Source organism: Hemibagrus wyckioides, linkage group LG03 (genome assembly GCF_019097595.1).
Source record: "Hemibagrus wyckioides isolate EC202008001 linkage group LG03, SWU_Hwy_1.0, whole genome shotgun sequence".
Classification (NCBI taxonomy): domain Eukaryota; kingdom Metazoa; phylum Chordata; class Actinopteri; order Siluriformes; family Bagridae; genus Hemibagrus; species Hemibagrus wyckioides.
The window spans coordinates 7,355,812-7,369,336 of NC_080712.1; the positions used below are offsets into that span (position 1 = coordinate 7,355,812).

The following is a 13,525-nucleotide window of genomic DNA, read 5'->3' on the forward strand; positions in this document are numbered from 1 at the left end:
GTCTATAATACTGCAAATGAATTAAAAATAATCCCCACGACTATGCTCTAAAGTCTAGTGGAAAGCAACAGAAATATATTTTACAAAGAAGCAAAATTGATGACCATCATCCATATACTAATGTATATGTTATCATACAGGTATGTATGCTATATCTGTTATGTTATGTTTGAGAATGGCTTTTGTTCAGTCTTTTGACATTCATAACTATTACATATGGCAAAAGCAAAAAGGAATTTTAACTACTACAGCAAAGCATAAATTCATAAATTCATCTAAAGACTAAAGTTTTAAAATAAGATCCATACACCAATGATTCATAAATCCTTCCATCTATCCATTTTCTATACTCGCTTTATTCCTACTGTAATTAGGGTCACAGGGATCTGCTGGAGCCTATCCCAGCATACACTGGGCGAAAGGCAGGGGGTACACCCTGAACACGTTGCCAGTCCATCACAGGGCCACATATAGACAGACAACCACACACACTCACACTCCTATGGGCAATTTAGAATGACCAATCAACCTAATGTACATGTTTTTGGACTGTGGGAGGAAACCAGAGTACCCGGAGTAAAAACACACAGGCACAGGAAGAACATGTAAACTCCACACAGAAAGGCCCCTGCCTGTTCTAACCCAGGATTCGGACCAAGGACCTTCTTGCTGTGAGGCAACAGTGCTAACCACTAAGCCACCATGCAACCCTGATTCATAAATCTGATGTTTATAATCCTTTTTAATATATTGAATTAAGAAATGTAGAAAGAAATATAAAGAAATCATGTAAACAAATGCTATATAAAGTCTATTTCAGAGGTTATTTATGCCCTTTTTCACAGCTGACAATAAATCTGAAATTCAGATTCAAATTTGCAATTCATAAATGTACAATGAATAAAAATTTCATTGTGCTCCATCATTACCCTGTACCTGTACCACAACATGGAGAGCCATACTATACAGGCAACATTATATGAGCACTTTTATGTTTCAACATGACAGTGCCTCCATGCTAATAGCAAGGTCGAAAGAGTTTGCTGTAGAAGAACTTGACTGGACTGCACACAGTCATCTTTGAAATGAAATCTGCTAGTCAGGCCATTTTAGCCAACATCAGTGATTACAATTACATGCAGATTAATCTTGTATTAATAATCAGTATAAAAGCTCAATTAAAATAGATGCTTATATGTATACCTCAACTGGAACAAGGTAATCAAATTGAGATTCAGACTGAATGAGGTGAGTTAATTCACTTTTTAATTATATGTTAAATAAAAGAATGGCAGCCATGTAAATGTTCATGCCAGATTACTTTTATTATCAGAATCATTCTGCACATGTCTGTGAGTCAAAATGCACTCCACAAACCAGAGTTCATGGTACAACTTCTATATTTGAAAAATAATTGTGAGAATGGATGGGCAAAGGGAAAAAATCTTTTAACCTTTATTGAACAATGATCTTTAATATTGCTAAGATTACAAAATCCTTCTTCCTAAATGCTGGACAAATATTAAATGGAAATATCAACATATTTTACAAAGAAGCAAAATGGATGACAACCATGATACTAATTTTAATAACATAATATGACAAAAGGTCATATTGCAGGCTTTGGCATTGTACAGTATAACTGTGGCACTCAGGTTTCATGACATGTAATGTGTATGTGTATATTCAAACCATTAATGCAAACTGAGCAAGGACCATGGATTGCGTAAACACAGAATAAAAGTTCGGTTATACAGTGCACAGATATATACTCTCTGCTTGTAACAGCATATTGGTATTTATTATATAGCAATTGCTACAAAGAAGGTAAATGTGATTTTTTTTCCCTGAGAACAGATGTTAATATAACTCACATGTAAATTAGAATTACACAAATTAGAAACAATTGCAAATTTCTTTGGCCATTCTGAGTAAGACAGACACTGAATTGCAACCTTATTAAACCCCTGTTGGAGATTTTAGTTCTCCACCACCATCATTAAAACACCAGGTGAAAGGTGTTAGTTTAAATAAAAAATCAGTTATGATGATGATGATGATGGTGGTGGTGGTGGTGTTAAAACTACATAAGTGATGTTTCCCTAAGGTAATGAGACAGAGATATAGATGGGCGGGTTCCCAGAACAGGCTACAAGCTTAATGTCAAACAAAAAGATACACATAGTTTAATGCAATCAGCGTGGTGGTTCATTTTTACTTTTTGGGATAATCCATAAAAATGCAAAGAGACACATGCAAAATTTAACCATTGTTAGTTCAGGAAAACATGTAATTTGTTTCAGAATTATATTTCACTCACACATTTCTGTCTGAAATTAAAATCTGTTAAAATATAGCCATGTGAATAATGCATCACTATTAACTTAGATGTAGATTATACTGAGTACATTTAAATAAATTTAAGATAATACAGTGGCACTGCTTTAATTGTTAACTAATTAAATGTTAAAGAGGTAACCTGGTTTAATGGGATATTAGATGCTAGGTTGCAACAGCCTGCAAAAGTAAATATTTATGATATGAATGAATAAACAGGGTTTTGGATTGCAGGTATTTCTGTGCAGGTGTATTAACATGTTTTATCTTTTCAAACACTTGTACTTGCAGATGTACTTGCAGTTTTGGTTTATGTATGCTGTTGTAAATTATACACTTTAATATTACTCATGGTTAGATACAAGCAAAAGAGAAACATTCAGTTCAGAAATGCTGTAAATTAGAGATTCCATATTTCTAAATTAACTTAAAATGTGTACAAATAAATAATTCTTAAAACGGCCAAGATGTTAACATAAATGCTATGTATGGTATGTCTGGTTTTGGGCATGGCTTTCAGACATGGGCATGTTGACAGTTACATAAAGCTCAAGCACCAGGGAATTTTTACTACTACATAATACAGATCCAATCCAAGTCATCTGGAGACCAAATCTATGAGGTAAGGTCTATATGAAAATGATTAAGAAATGTAGATAGAAATATAAAGAAAGCATATAAACAAATGCATTTTCATCCATTTCAGCCAAAAAAAAAAACCAGGTAAGAAAAAATAGTGAAAAAAATAGAAAAATAGACAGCACACAACAATCACAAACTTAGTAATGCCAGATGCAACAGTAACCTAAACAAATACTTCACAATACATTATTCAGCCTAGTGAATCATTGCTAATAACTGAGATGAAGATTATAGTGAATACTTTTTTTTTTAATTAATTTATAATTGTTATAATTGTGCTAGAATAGTTAAAATGATAACCTGGTTTACCTGGAACTGGGTGTTGGTCTGCAGGTATATATTTGTTTTTTATCTTGTTCCATCAATACAGATTTGGTTTATGTGGGCTATTGTAAATGATCTATTTAAAAGGAAAAAGTTGGCATTTAGGTGACATTAGTCTTTATTTATAAATCTATGAATGTTTTCGAATGCAATGTTTCTTACTTATCACGTTTGAGTCGAAAACTTCATTATTATTTGTGGTTGGGACACAAGCAAAAGAGAAACATATTTCGGTTTAGGAATGTCTATAAATTACAGGCCATCACTTTGCATTCTATGCATAAAATGAAATGAACATAAAGAAAGAAAGAAAGAAAGAAAGAAAGAAAGAAAGAAGGAAAGAAAGAAAGAAAGAAAGAAAGAAAGAAAGAAAGAAAGAAAGAAAGAAAGAAAGAAAGGGAGAAAGAAAGAAAGTGTTCTTAAATGGGACATATTACATAAGCACTGTGCTTTGAAATTGGGTATAAACAACAGTGATTTATGATTATAATGCAAGTAATGCTCCTTAATATATTGTAATTAAGAAAAAAAGCACATAAACGAATAACATAATGGTTAATTATACTAGGGTTTTTTTTTTCTTCATAGCTATAATGATGATCATCACAAATCTGCTCAAGACATTATTCTATCCAAATCTTATACTGATCCTCATGTCAAGTCAGACTCTGACCTTTATGCCTGCAAAGTGGAATTCCAAGACACATCATATCATAACTCTTGAAGCGATTTTACAGACAACTGCTGATATCTGCAAATCACGAGCGCTCCAGAAGGGACGAAATTTGGATCTGGTGGATAAAACTTTTTATATTTATTAAAATAGAAAGCTATTTCTAATAAAAATGTATTTATATATTGGATTGTTTTGTGTCTTTTATATTGCAGCCAGACACACTGACAGTTAGGTCGGTGGCAGGAAGCTGTTACTCATCTGATTCAGCCAAAGATTTTCAAAAGAGCATTGATCAGATAAATCATAACAATGCGTGGGTTGACTTCTGGCATGTTCGTGATGCACCTTACCATTTTGACAATGAGCAGTTTCTGGCTGGACGAGGAGTTATTACTGATGGCCTTTTTGCTGTCAAATACAGTATGAAGGAGCAGAACTATGAAGCTGCCAGAGAGGCACTTGGTAAAATCCTACACACTTTGCAGGTATGACACCATGTTACTGTAAATTAGTGGTATTGCTAATAACTGAGATGAAGATATATTGAGAATCTTTAATACATGGAAAGCATGGCTGTAATATCTAAGGAGATGTCCTGCTTTCATTGGACATTAGTTGATATGAAGCAGAATAAAAGGCTTGAAATTTAGGCTTTATTTGGTTTGGAGCAATTGTGTTGTTATTCTGACTCATGTTCCTGTGTTTCTCTAAGGATTTCTACAGTCATAGTAACTGGATTGAAATGGGAAAAAGAGAACCCTTTTCCAACCTGATTAAACCAGACACCCCAATTACCAACATAGCTGGTAAATGATCTAGCTTTGGGTATACAGGTGTTTCTTTGTTGATGTGTTTACCTGTTTGTCTAGTTTTCTCACCACCAACATACTTTCATTTTTTGTTTGCATATTCTATTGCAAATGTTACATATGAAAAGGCAGATTAAGTGGAAATGAATATAGCTTGTGCACAACAGATTAACTAGGGACTATGTTTTTATAAAAGCAAAACAGAGATAAATGATTTTATGCAACATCACTTCTTATGTGCTTTGGGCAGATTCAGACACATGCAAGAAATGTGATGATGACGACAACTGCCCAGAAAACATCCTGCAGGATGTCATCACACAGCAGAAATTAACAACAGGATACTCTGGCATTTCCAAACCAAAAGGTAATGCTTTAAACAGTTTAATCTGATAAATAAAGACTGAGGCAACTGGTCTGATCTTTTGTATTTTTATTTCATCTTAAGGAAAGTGCGCTCATGGAGGAGCAGGTTTTACACCAAGTCTGGGAACAGATGGCATAAATAAGGATTCTCCAACCGCCAGCCATGGTCATCTACATGAAATAGCAGCATCGGTAGCCACTGCTGCTACCAAAGAACTACTGCAGGATATTAGAGCAGCAGTTGGAGATTCTGAGTTTCTTAGGTATCAGATGAACGTGTTTCAATGTGTAAAATATAATTTAGGCAATGATATAAATAATTGCACATTCACACACCCACTGCTATGTACTAGCTTTTTTTAAGTAGGTGTGCCATGTCCTTTCACCTACTTGGACTATGTTTTAAAAGCTTTACATTTCCCATTCATAATTAACAGGAATATGTTAAAGATGTCAGCATGTATCACACATTTTAATGTCATGTTTAAAGCTGTCACTGTAGTCAGTTCCTCTGCCTGCAGGTTCATCTGCTCAGTATTGACACAATTATGTTAGTCACTTTTCTTGTTTGTCATTCTTTAGAATGTTGGGACTCAGCCAGACTGCAGTGCTTTGTTTTGTTATAGACACCACTAGCAGCATGTCTGATGACATAGATGAAGTCAGGAGAATTACTTCATACATCATTGACAGTAACGCAGGCACTACAGCTCGAAGTACAGAATACATCCTGGTGCCATTTAATGACCCTGGTAAGTGTGATTCCTGGAATGCAGCTTTTTTTAAATACATTTTTGTATTCATACATAATAAATTAATAGCATTAAGACTTTGTTGTTGTTGTTGCATAACACCAGATGGAAAGTTAAATGAATCCATAAACAGTATTTAATGGAAACACAAACACAGCAAACAGTCCAAAACATGAGAAACCTGATAACAATAGCAAACAGGTTATACACGAAAAGCTATGGCAGAAAATCACAGTGAATAGCTTGGTAGTTTAGCCAAACTAACGCAATACAAAAAAAAAACCCGAGAGTGGTTTATATCTATGATAAAAAGTAATTAGCTTTGTTGTGTATGTAAAATGAATGGTAAATTACTACTATTAAATAAAATATAAATTATTATTTTCAGTAATTTATTGGCTCATGATGTGGTATGATGAGGTGGGTGAGAGTTCCTGACTCATCATTCAGTGGTGCTTATTGGTTGTTGTTTAAAGTGAAGTCCTGGGTAGAATTCCCATTTTACACGCCAGTAAACTGCACAAGTAAACTGCATAAAATGCTAAAGCATTAACACTTACATTTAAGTTCTAACTATGTTATTAAACTACATAAGACATTCAAAAGATCCATCTTATTATAGTAAGATAATTACCCCAATAAAGGGTTTCTAATATAATAAAATAACAGAAGTACCGAAGATTAAAAACATTATGATGTGGAATGTTGTTTTGTATGTCATTTCTTTCACATAGAACAACAGACAAATATATATATGATGTAGTATAAACATGAAATATGATATGATATAAACAAAGAAACCAATTTTCTGTTCTTACACTTCCTTTCAGATTATGGCCCACTTATAAGAACAAATAATCCTAATGTGTTTAAACAGCAACTCAATAAACTTACTGCTGTTGATGGAGGAGATTCTCCCGAAAAGTGTCTCTCAGCACTTCAGGTGAGATTCAGTATCATAATTTATTATACTGTAAAAAAAATCTACTAATTCTAAAATTATACTGTTATAATTTTAATATATATATATATATATATATATATATATATATATATATATATATATATATATATATGACCCGGAAGTGATCAGAACTCTGGTGAGGGTTCCCTCTGGTGGTCGGAAGGGGAAGTGACTGGTGATAGGTGGACAGTAACAAAGTAAATGTAATTCATTACTGTACTTAAGAAACTTTTTCCAGTATCGGTACTTTACTAAAGTATAAAAAGTTGGGACTTTTCACTTTCACTCCACTACATTTTGAAGTAACATATCTTACTTTCTACTCCACTATATTATGCAACATCTCTTGTTACTGGTATTTAAAAACCATGAAGCTTTTGGATTTCTCTAAATGCAGTGAGCACAAACAGTACAGTAGCAGTAAAATGTTGTCTTACAATTCTCCATCATATATGAGAAAACATGTAGAGGTGAGCACACCCTGTGATAATCATAATGGCTATTTTCTTTAATATGAACTCTATTATGTTAGCTTGCAACAATGAAGGATTGCTACAATGAAGGCTGTATGTGAATAAATCTGTCATTATCTTAATTACGTCATGCATGGCTAGTTACATTTTGTTATCTAAGTAAGCTAGCATAATCAGTAACACTGGAGCAGCAGTCTATATTAACATTACTGATGTTATATAGCAACCCAATAATCCAGGTCAACTTTTATTGCTGACATTTTACCAGTCACCAAGTAAAATTTCTTTTTCATTTTTTTTAATGTAAAGCAGGATACGATTACTGCACAAATAATGCAGTGTAATTGCCCAATACACACCAAAACATTAGTTACTAAATACTGAAATATTGACTGTGCTGAACTCTTCTGAATCTGTATAGCAGCAAGTTTCTGTTGAAGTAAATCTGCTTAGAACCTTGCTTGTCATTTGTTAAAAACTAATTCCCCAGGATACAGGTGTGCCCAGCACACATTATATATTTCGTACAAGTTACCAAGACTGTCAGACTGTCCCGCTATAGTACTTAACATTTTCTTCTGCCGTGATGTATATGATTTAATTGTTTAGCACTTTATGCAGGAAACAATTTAAAAGCCACAGATCCTTTCTTTTATACTTTTTCTTGTGTAGTGCCTATGCACAAATACCTGTGCCCTGTAAACACTAAGACACACACACACACACACACACACACACAAACGCTCAAGCCCTGCTATTTGACTGCTTAGAATAATGTTAACTGACATCTGTATCATCTTAATTTCTATTAAGTAATAGAAACAGTTAATTACAAAAAAATGACAACATTAGAGCTAGGACAAATGGTTACTTTGTACTTTAATTCAAGTAGAAATTCTACTTTCACTTAAGTACAGGAGATGTGTACTTTGCCCACCACTGGTCCCCAAGTCATTCAGATGGTCAGTCTATCAGTCCCTCAGTCAATCAGCCAGATCAGTCAGTCAAAATTCCTGTTTCAAGCTGGCCCTCTAACTAATAGTTTTGATGAATCACAAGCATAAAAGTAACTTATTTCATACTTTTTGTTTTAGCTCGCCCTCACAGGATCTCCAGCACAGACACAGATTTTTGTTTTCACTGATGCTGATGCAAAAGATAAAGGATTGAAGAACACTGTGCAAGCACTGATTGAGAGAACAAAGTCTGTAGTGAGTACATGCAAACCATTATACCTACACGTCAACTAATCAGGATATTATTAAAGTTTTCAGTTTTTCAGAATTTTATAAAAAATTATACATGTGCTGATAATTTATTCTTCATTCTGTATTCAATCTGTCATATTTACATGAAAGTGAGATAATCTGCAAAACAGGCAAAATGCTGATTGAATTCTTCTTCCATTCCCAATTTGAAGGTGACTTTCATGCTAACTAACACCATTAGTTCTCGGCGTCGCAGGAGTGCTGACCGTGCAGATGGCCAGCAACTAGTTTCCCCTCAGCTTTTCAATTCACAGATCTACCAGGACCTGGCTCATGCCTCTGGGGGCCATGCTATTGAGGTCACCAAAGATACCTTGTCCCAAGCTACTGACATTATTGCAGTTACTTCCAGATCTACACTGGTAATTAAAGACATACTTTAATTTGATAATTGCATAATACTACCAAATATAGTTTAATTTTATTTTATTAAATCAAGCATAAATTATTTAGTAAACAACAAATGGGCTAGTGATGCTCTTGTTATTTTCCAATCAGAAAAGAGCCACACCTGGAATTAATTTTTTTTTTACAGAATACTAAAATGTATTCTATTAGCTTTGAGTTATGAGCACTACTAAAATAATTAATAGGTCAACATATGTAAATTATCTAACTAAAAATAGCTAAATATTAAGCTTTGTTTTAATCTAATCAAATAGAAAGATATACATTTATGAACTTATTTTATTGTAGTAACATGGACACAATATAAGTATGTAAAAGTTACATAAGTGGAAATTTTGCCCTGCCTCTTCAGGTCACACTTTTCCAGGCTGTAAGAAACCCAGGAAAAGCTGAAAAATTCTCAGCATTTGTGGATTCTTCTGTGCAAAACTTGACAATTTACATCACAGGCAACTCTCCAGAATACACCATCACCAGTCCCTCAGGTGTGTAGATTGTAAAAATTAATCTGACTAATTAATTCTGAAATTCCACTCATGAAAATGTAAAGTCAATATTACACAGTACTATGCTAAACCTTTATAATGTTGCTATTATCCAACCCAGGAGTCTCACAAAGCAGCACTGTACTAAATGGGGCTTTGGGGCTTATAAAGAATGTTGGTAACTTCCACACAGTGCAACCAGCTATTACAGAGCAGACTGGATGGTGGGTTTTCGACATGAAATCAACACAGCCCTACAGCATCAGAGTTGTTGGTAAAACTCATTCTCTTTCAATTTCCAATTCTCTTTGTAGATATCGCCTACTGATTTGTGCATAAATAAATGACAAAGAAATGTGGTTAATGGTTCAGAAAATGTTCAGACATTGTCAGTAAATATTTCACTATGTTTTATTTACAATCCAGGTCAAAGCCAGGTTGACTTCCTCTTTGACTTTGTAGAATCTTCACAAGAGCTTCACGCAAGCTATGTTGCATTAAACAGCAGGCCTGCAGCAAGTAAGTGGACAACTCAACAAAATTAATAGTGAATTAAATCCGAACACTAAAACTTATGTTCCTTCTTTATTTTCTTTTTCAGACACCAATGTCACCCTGTTGGTGACCATGGTTGGTGGGGAGACCGTGCAGCCAACAGAGGTGTCTCTGATAGAAACGTCAAGTTCGAATTCTTTTAAAGGGATACTAGAATTTGTAGCTAGTGGGCAGTACATGGTGACCTTCAACAGCATTCCAGTAGGAAAGTTTACTGTTCATGTGGATGGACAGATCGGTCCCTCACGAGCCTCAGATAACACCTTTCAGAGACAATCACCAACTCAATTCCAAACATCAAGTGTAAACATAACCGTAAGTTTGAATACAAAGACATTCACGATCAAACTAAATAATAATGATAATAGTAATAATAATAACACCACAATTATTTTTGTTTAACATTTTTTTTACCGTTCACAAAAAAACTACCAGTCAAACAATTTGCTATGGACTAAGAGATAATCTAGTAATTATTTTTAATGAAATCGAGGTTCATAAAAATGGATTATCCTGCAATTGAATCTGAAAATGAAAAATTATGACTGGATGTTGAACAGCTTTAAAGTTATAAGCAGTTTTTACTGTGAATTATAGTGCCCCATAGAGGTAAATTAAGTCAAAACAATTAGTTAATTGTCTTTCACTGTATATGAAATATGTTACACTGTTGGTGAAAAATTCAAGTCGCTTGAATTCAGTCGCTTGGGACATACTGGAGTTGGCAACTTCCATCCTTGTAAAATAGTTGAAAGTATCATAAGTTTTCTGAGAGCTGGCTGTAATGTGACAATAAAAATAGTGTCCATGATCCCATAATAATTTTTAAGTATGTTCATTCATTATTTGCCAAAGTTGGTTTATTTACTTTCTTTTTATATACTGACAGACTCAACCAGTTGGAACAATGGAACCAGGAAAACAGTTCACTCTGCCTTTCACTGTTTCAACCAATGGCACTGGTGGAATCTTTAATATCAGTGTCAGCAATGATCGCAATGATTTTGACACTCGCTATAACTCGTCTATAACCCTCGTTAGTGGGGTCAGTGTGAATGGCTCAGTAACTCTGTCTGTTCCTGAAAATACTCCCTCTGGAACTGATGTCACTGTGACAATTGAAGCTGAAGCACCAAATGGAAGTGACTTCAACTATGTTGTGCTGCGTCTTTCTGTCATTGCGGCGGTAATTACTGTCATTTAAGAAGTATATTAGAAGTCATTAGACAAACATTAGAAGCAATTTGTGTATAAATATAACTCTTTTTCTATTTCTTTAAGGTAAAAGATATTAATCCTCCAGTTTGTGCTGCAGTTAGTGTAAATGCTGTCTGCTCAGGCAACTGCAGCTTCTCCTCATGGTACCTCACTGCCAATGTGACTGATGGGTCGGGTATCCAGAGTATAAGAGTTATCAAGGGAAACGGCACACTCAGCACCACCAGCGTGCTCAGTTCCACAGGCGTGAACGTCACTATGGTGGACTACAGCTCCTCCTGCTGTTCTCGAGAGTTGGAACTGGTTGCTGTGGATACAGTGGGAAATGTTGCCACCTGCTTCAAATCTGAAGCTGCACCAAGCATCCTTACTTATGGTGTAGAATTTTGCTTGTTTTTATCAGTCTGTCTTTGGCTTAATATAGGAATATCAATTTACTGATTCATGCAGCACTAAGAAGAACATCTAAATGTATCTGAAATGGAATAATATCAGCATAAAATGAGTAAGTAACTAGAAGGAAATATTAATTGTATTATATACTCAGTGATTTTGAACTCTGAATGTATTCATGAATTATTAAAGAATTATTAAACGCTATGAATTATTAAAGGCTGTAATTTCATGTGAATAATTAAATGTCAGGGCACCCAGATATCCCTTATGTTAAGTCCGTTAATGAATACCCCACAAAATGGTGTTAACTGCTGTTAATATCTTTTTTACAGTAATTCATCACAGGAAATGTTTATGAGGATGATTCCTATGAAGTGATTTGTGATTCATTTCTGAAATTTTATTTCTAATAAAACAATTTTCTAAACCTCTCTTCCATTTAATTTTAATAACATAATTATGCCAAAAGGATCTTATACAGTATTTGGAATTATTATAATTTCTCTTTAAAAGGAGATTAGATTTGACTGGACATTTTCTGGTTCCTCTCAAAAGCATAAATAACACTCTGAGGGATAGAATTGATGACCACAGAAAATTCTAGCACCAAGCTTTCACAGCACATGGGCAGCAAGTGGGAGTACAGTAGCAGCATATGATTGACCTACACAGAAAAATTGAACAGCTATCCCAAACCATTGCTGCTTCCATGCTGTCTTACCCCACTGTTACTATGCCACCACTGATGCCTATTCAAAGGTGTCATGTCTCAGTGCAAAGTTTTTGTTTTCATATTTTCTGTACTTTGCCAGCCATGAGATGATGTCAGAGGCCCAGAAGATATTACGCTTCATCAATCTGTTCACTAGGAACATGTTTTAGTGGAAGGAAAATTACAAAGTCCAAGCCTCCAGTAATTTACCAAGGTCTTTTGCCTTTGATCACACTCCAGATGGAAAGGAGGCTAGCAAGAAGCTCCTCACTCTGTCCCAGGGTGTGCACCAGGTAGTGGATTATGCTCTCGAGATTAGAACCATTGGAACGATAGAATGAGGCTGCTCTCAAACCAGTATTTTGCGAGGTCTCAAGCCAGAAGTGCTCATGAGCTGACATATTGTGATGAGCTCACAAGCTTGCATGTTGCGCACTCTGGATATTCTGATCACCCTAGCTATCTGCCTTAACCACCTGCACCACATTTAGGATAGATCGACAAGCAGCTCACCCACTGATCCCCCTGCTGCCTCCAGCACTGAATCCATTAAACAGAGCTTTTGCTCATTTTCCAAGTCCTTGGTCAAATTTCACTGACCTTCCCCAGTCTGCAGACAACACAGTCATTCTAGTCATTGAAGAACCCTATTCCTTTTCCAGCTCTCTTGCCTGCCTTCAGCATTCACTATAGTCAAATTACTTTTTAATGTTGTTTGTTATTTTGGACTCCCTGAGGATATTGTGAGGGAACGTAATCCCCAGTTCACATCTAGAGTGTGAGCCAGCTTTATGGAGAAGTTCGGGTGAATGTTAGTCTAATCTTGGAATACCAAGTTGAGCGGGCCAAGAAATCAGCTGTTTCCTCTGCATGTTTCAACCCAGTGGACTGGTCACAATTTCTGCCTGAATATGCCCAAAACTCCCTGTCCCACACTGCAATGCACACGACTGAGTGACACTGTTCATTTATCATCACATGGAAGCCACACAAAGAGACAAGCAGAGGGTCTACAACAGACCAGACCAGCCTTGGGAGCTCCAGCCAGGTGATCAGGTACTCCTACTGCAACCAAATACCTCCTGTAATTTACTACCTAGCAGGGAGACACTTCACCAACCATGCTTCTCTGCAATGGTA

At 35.2% G+C, this 13,525-nt stretch overlaps 1 protein-coding gene across 1 annotated transcript; it reads left to right on the forward strand.

Annotated features, from left to right (window-relative positions):
- Positions 1-2,896: 2,896 nt before the first annotated feature.
- Positions 2,897-12,039, forward strand: LOC131350984 (von Willebrand factor A domain-containing protein 7-like). Its single transcript, XM_058386044.1, has 16 exons — positions 2,897-2,959; positions 3,892-4,097; positions 4,192-4,464; positions 4,692-4,785; positions 5,039-5,155; positions 5,237-5,417; positions 5,737-5,906; positions 6,737-6,849; positions 8,438-8,554; positions 8,764-8,973; positions 9,372-9,504; positions 9,626-9,778; positions 9,931-10,023; positions 10,106-10,374; positions 10,949-11,245; positions 11,341-12,039. The coding sequence occupies exons 2-16, from the start codon at positions 3,897-3,899 to the stop codon at positions 11,716-11,718; spliced, it is 2,799 nt and encodes a 932-aa protein (XP_058242027.1). The 5' UTR covers positions 2,897-2,959; positions 3,892-3,896; the 3' UTR covers positions 11,719-12,039.
- Positions 12,040-13,525: the final 1,486 nt, after the last annotated feature.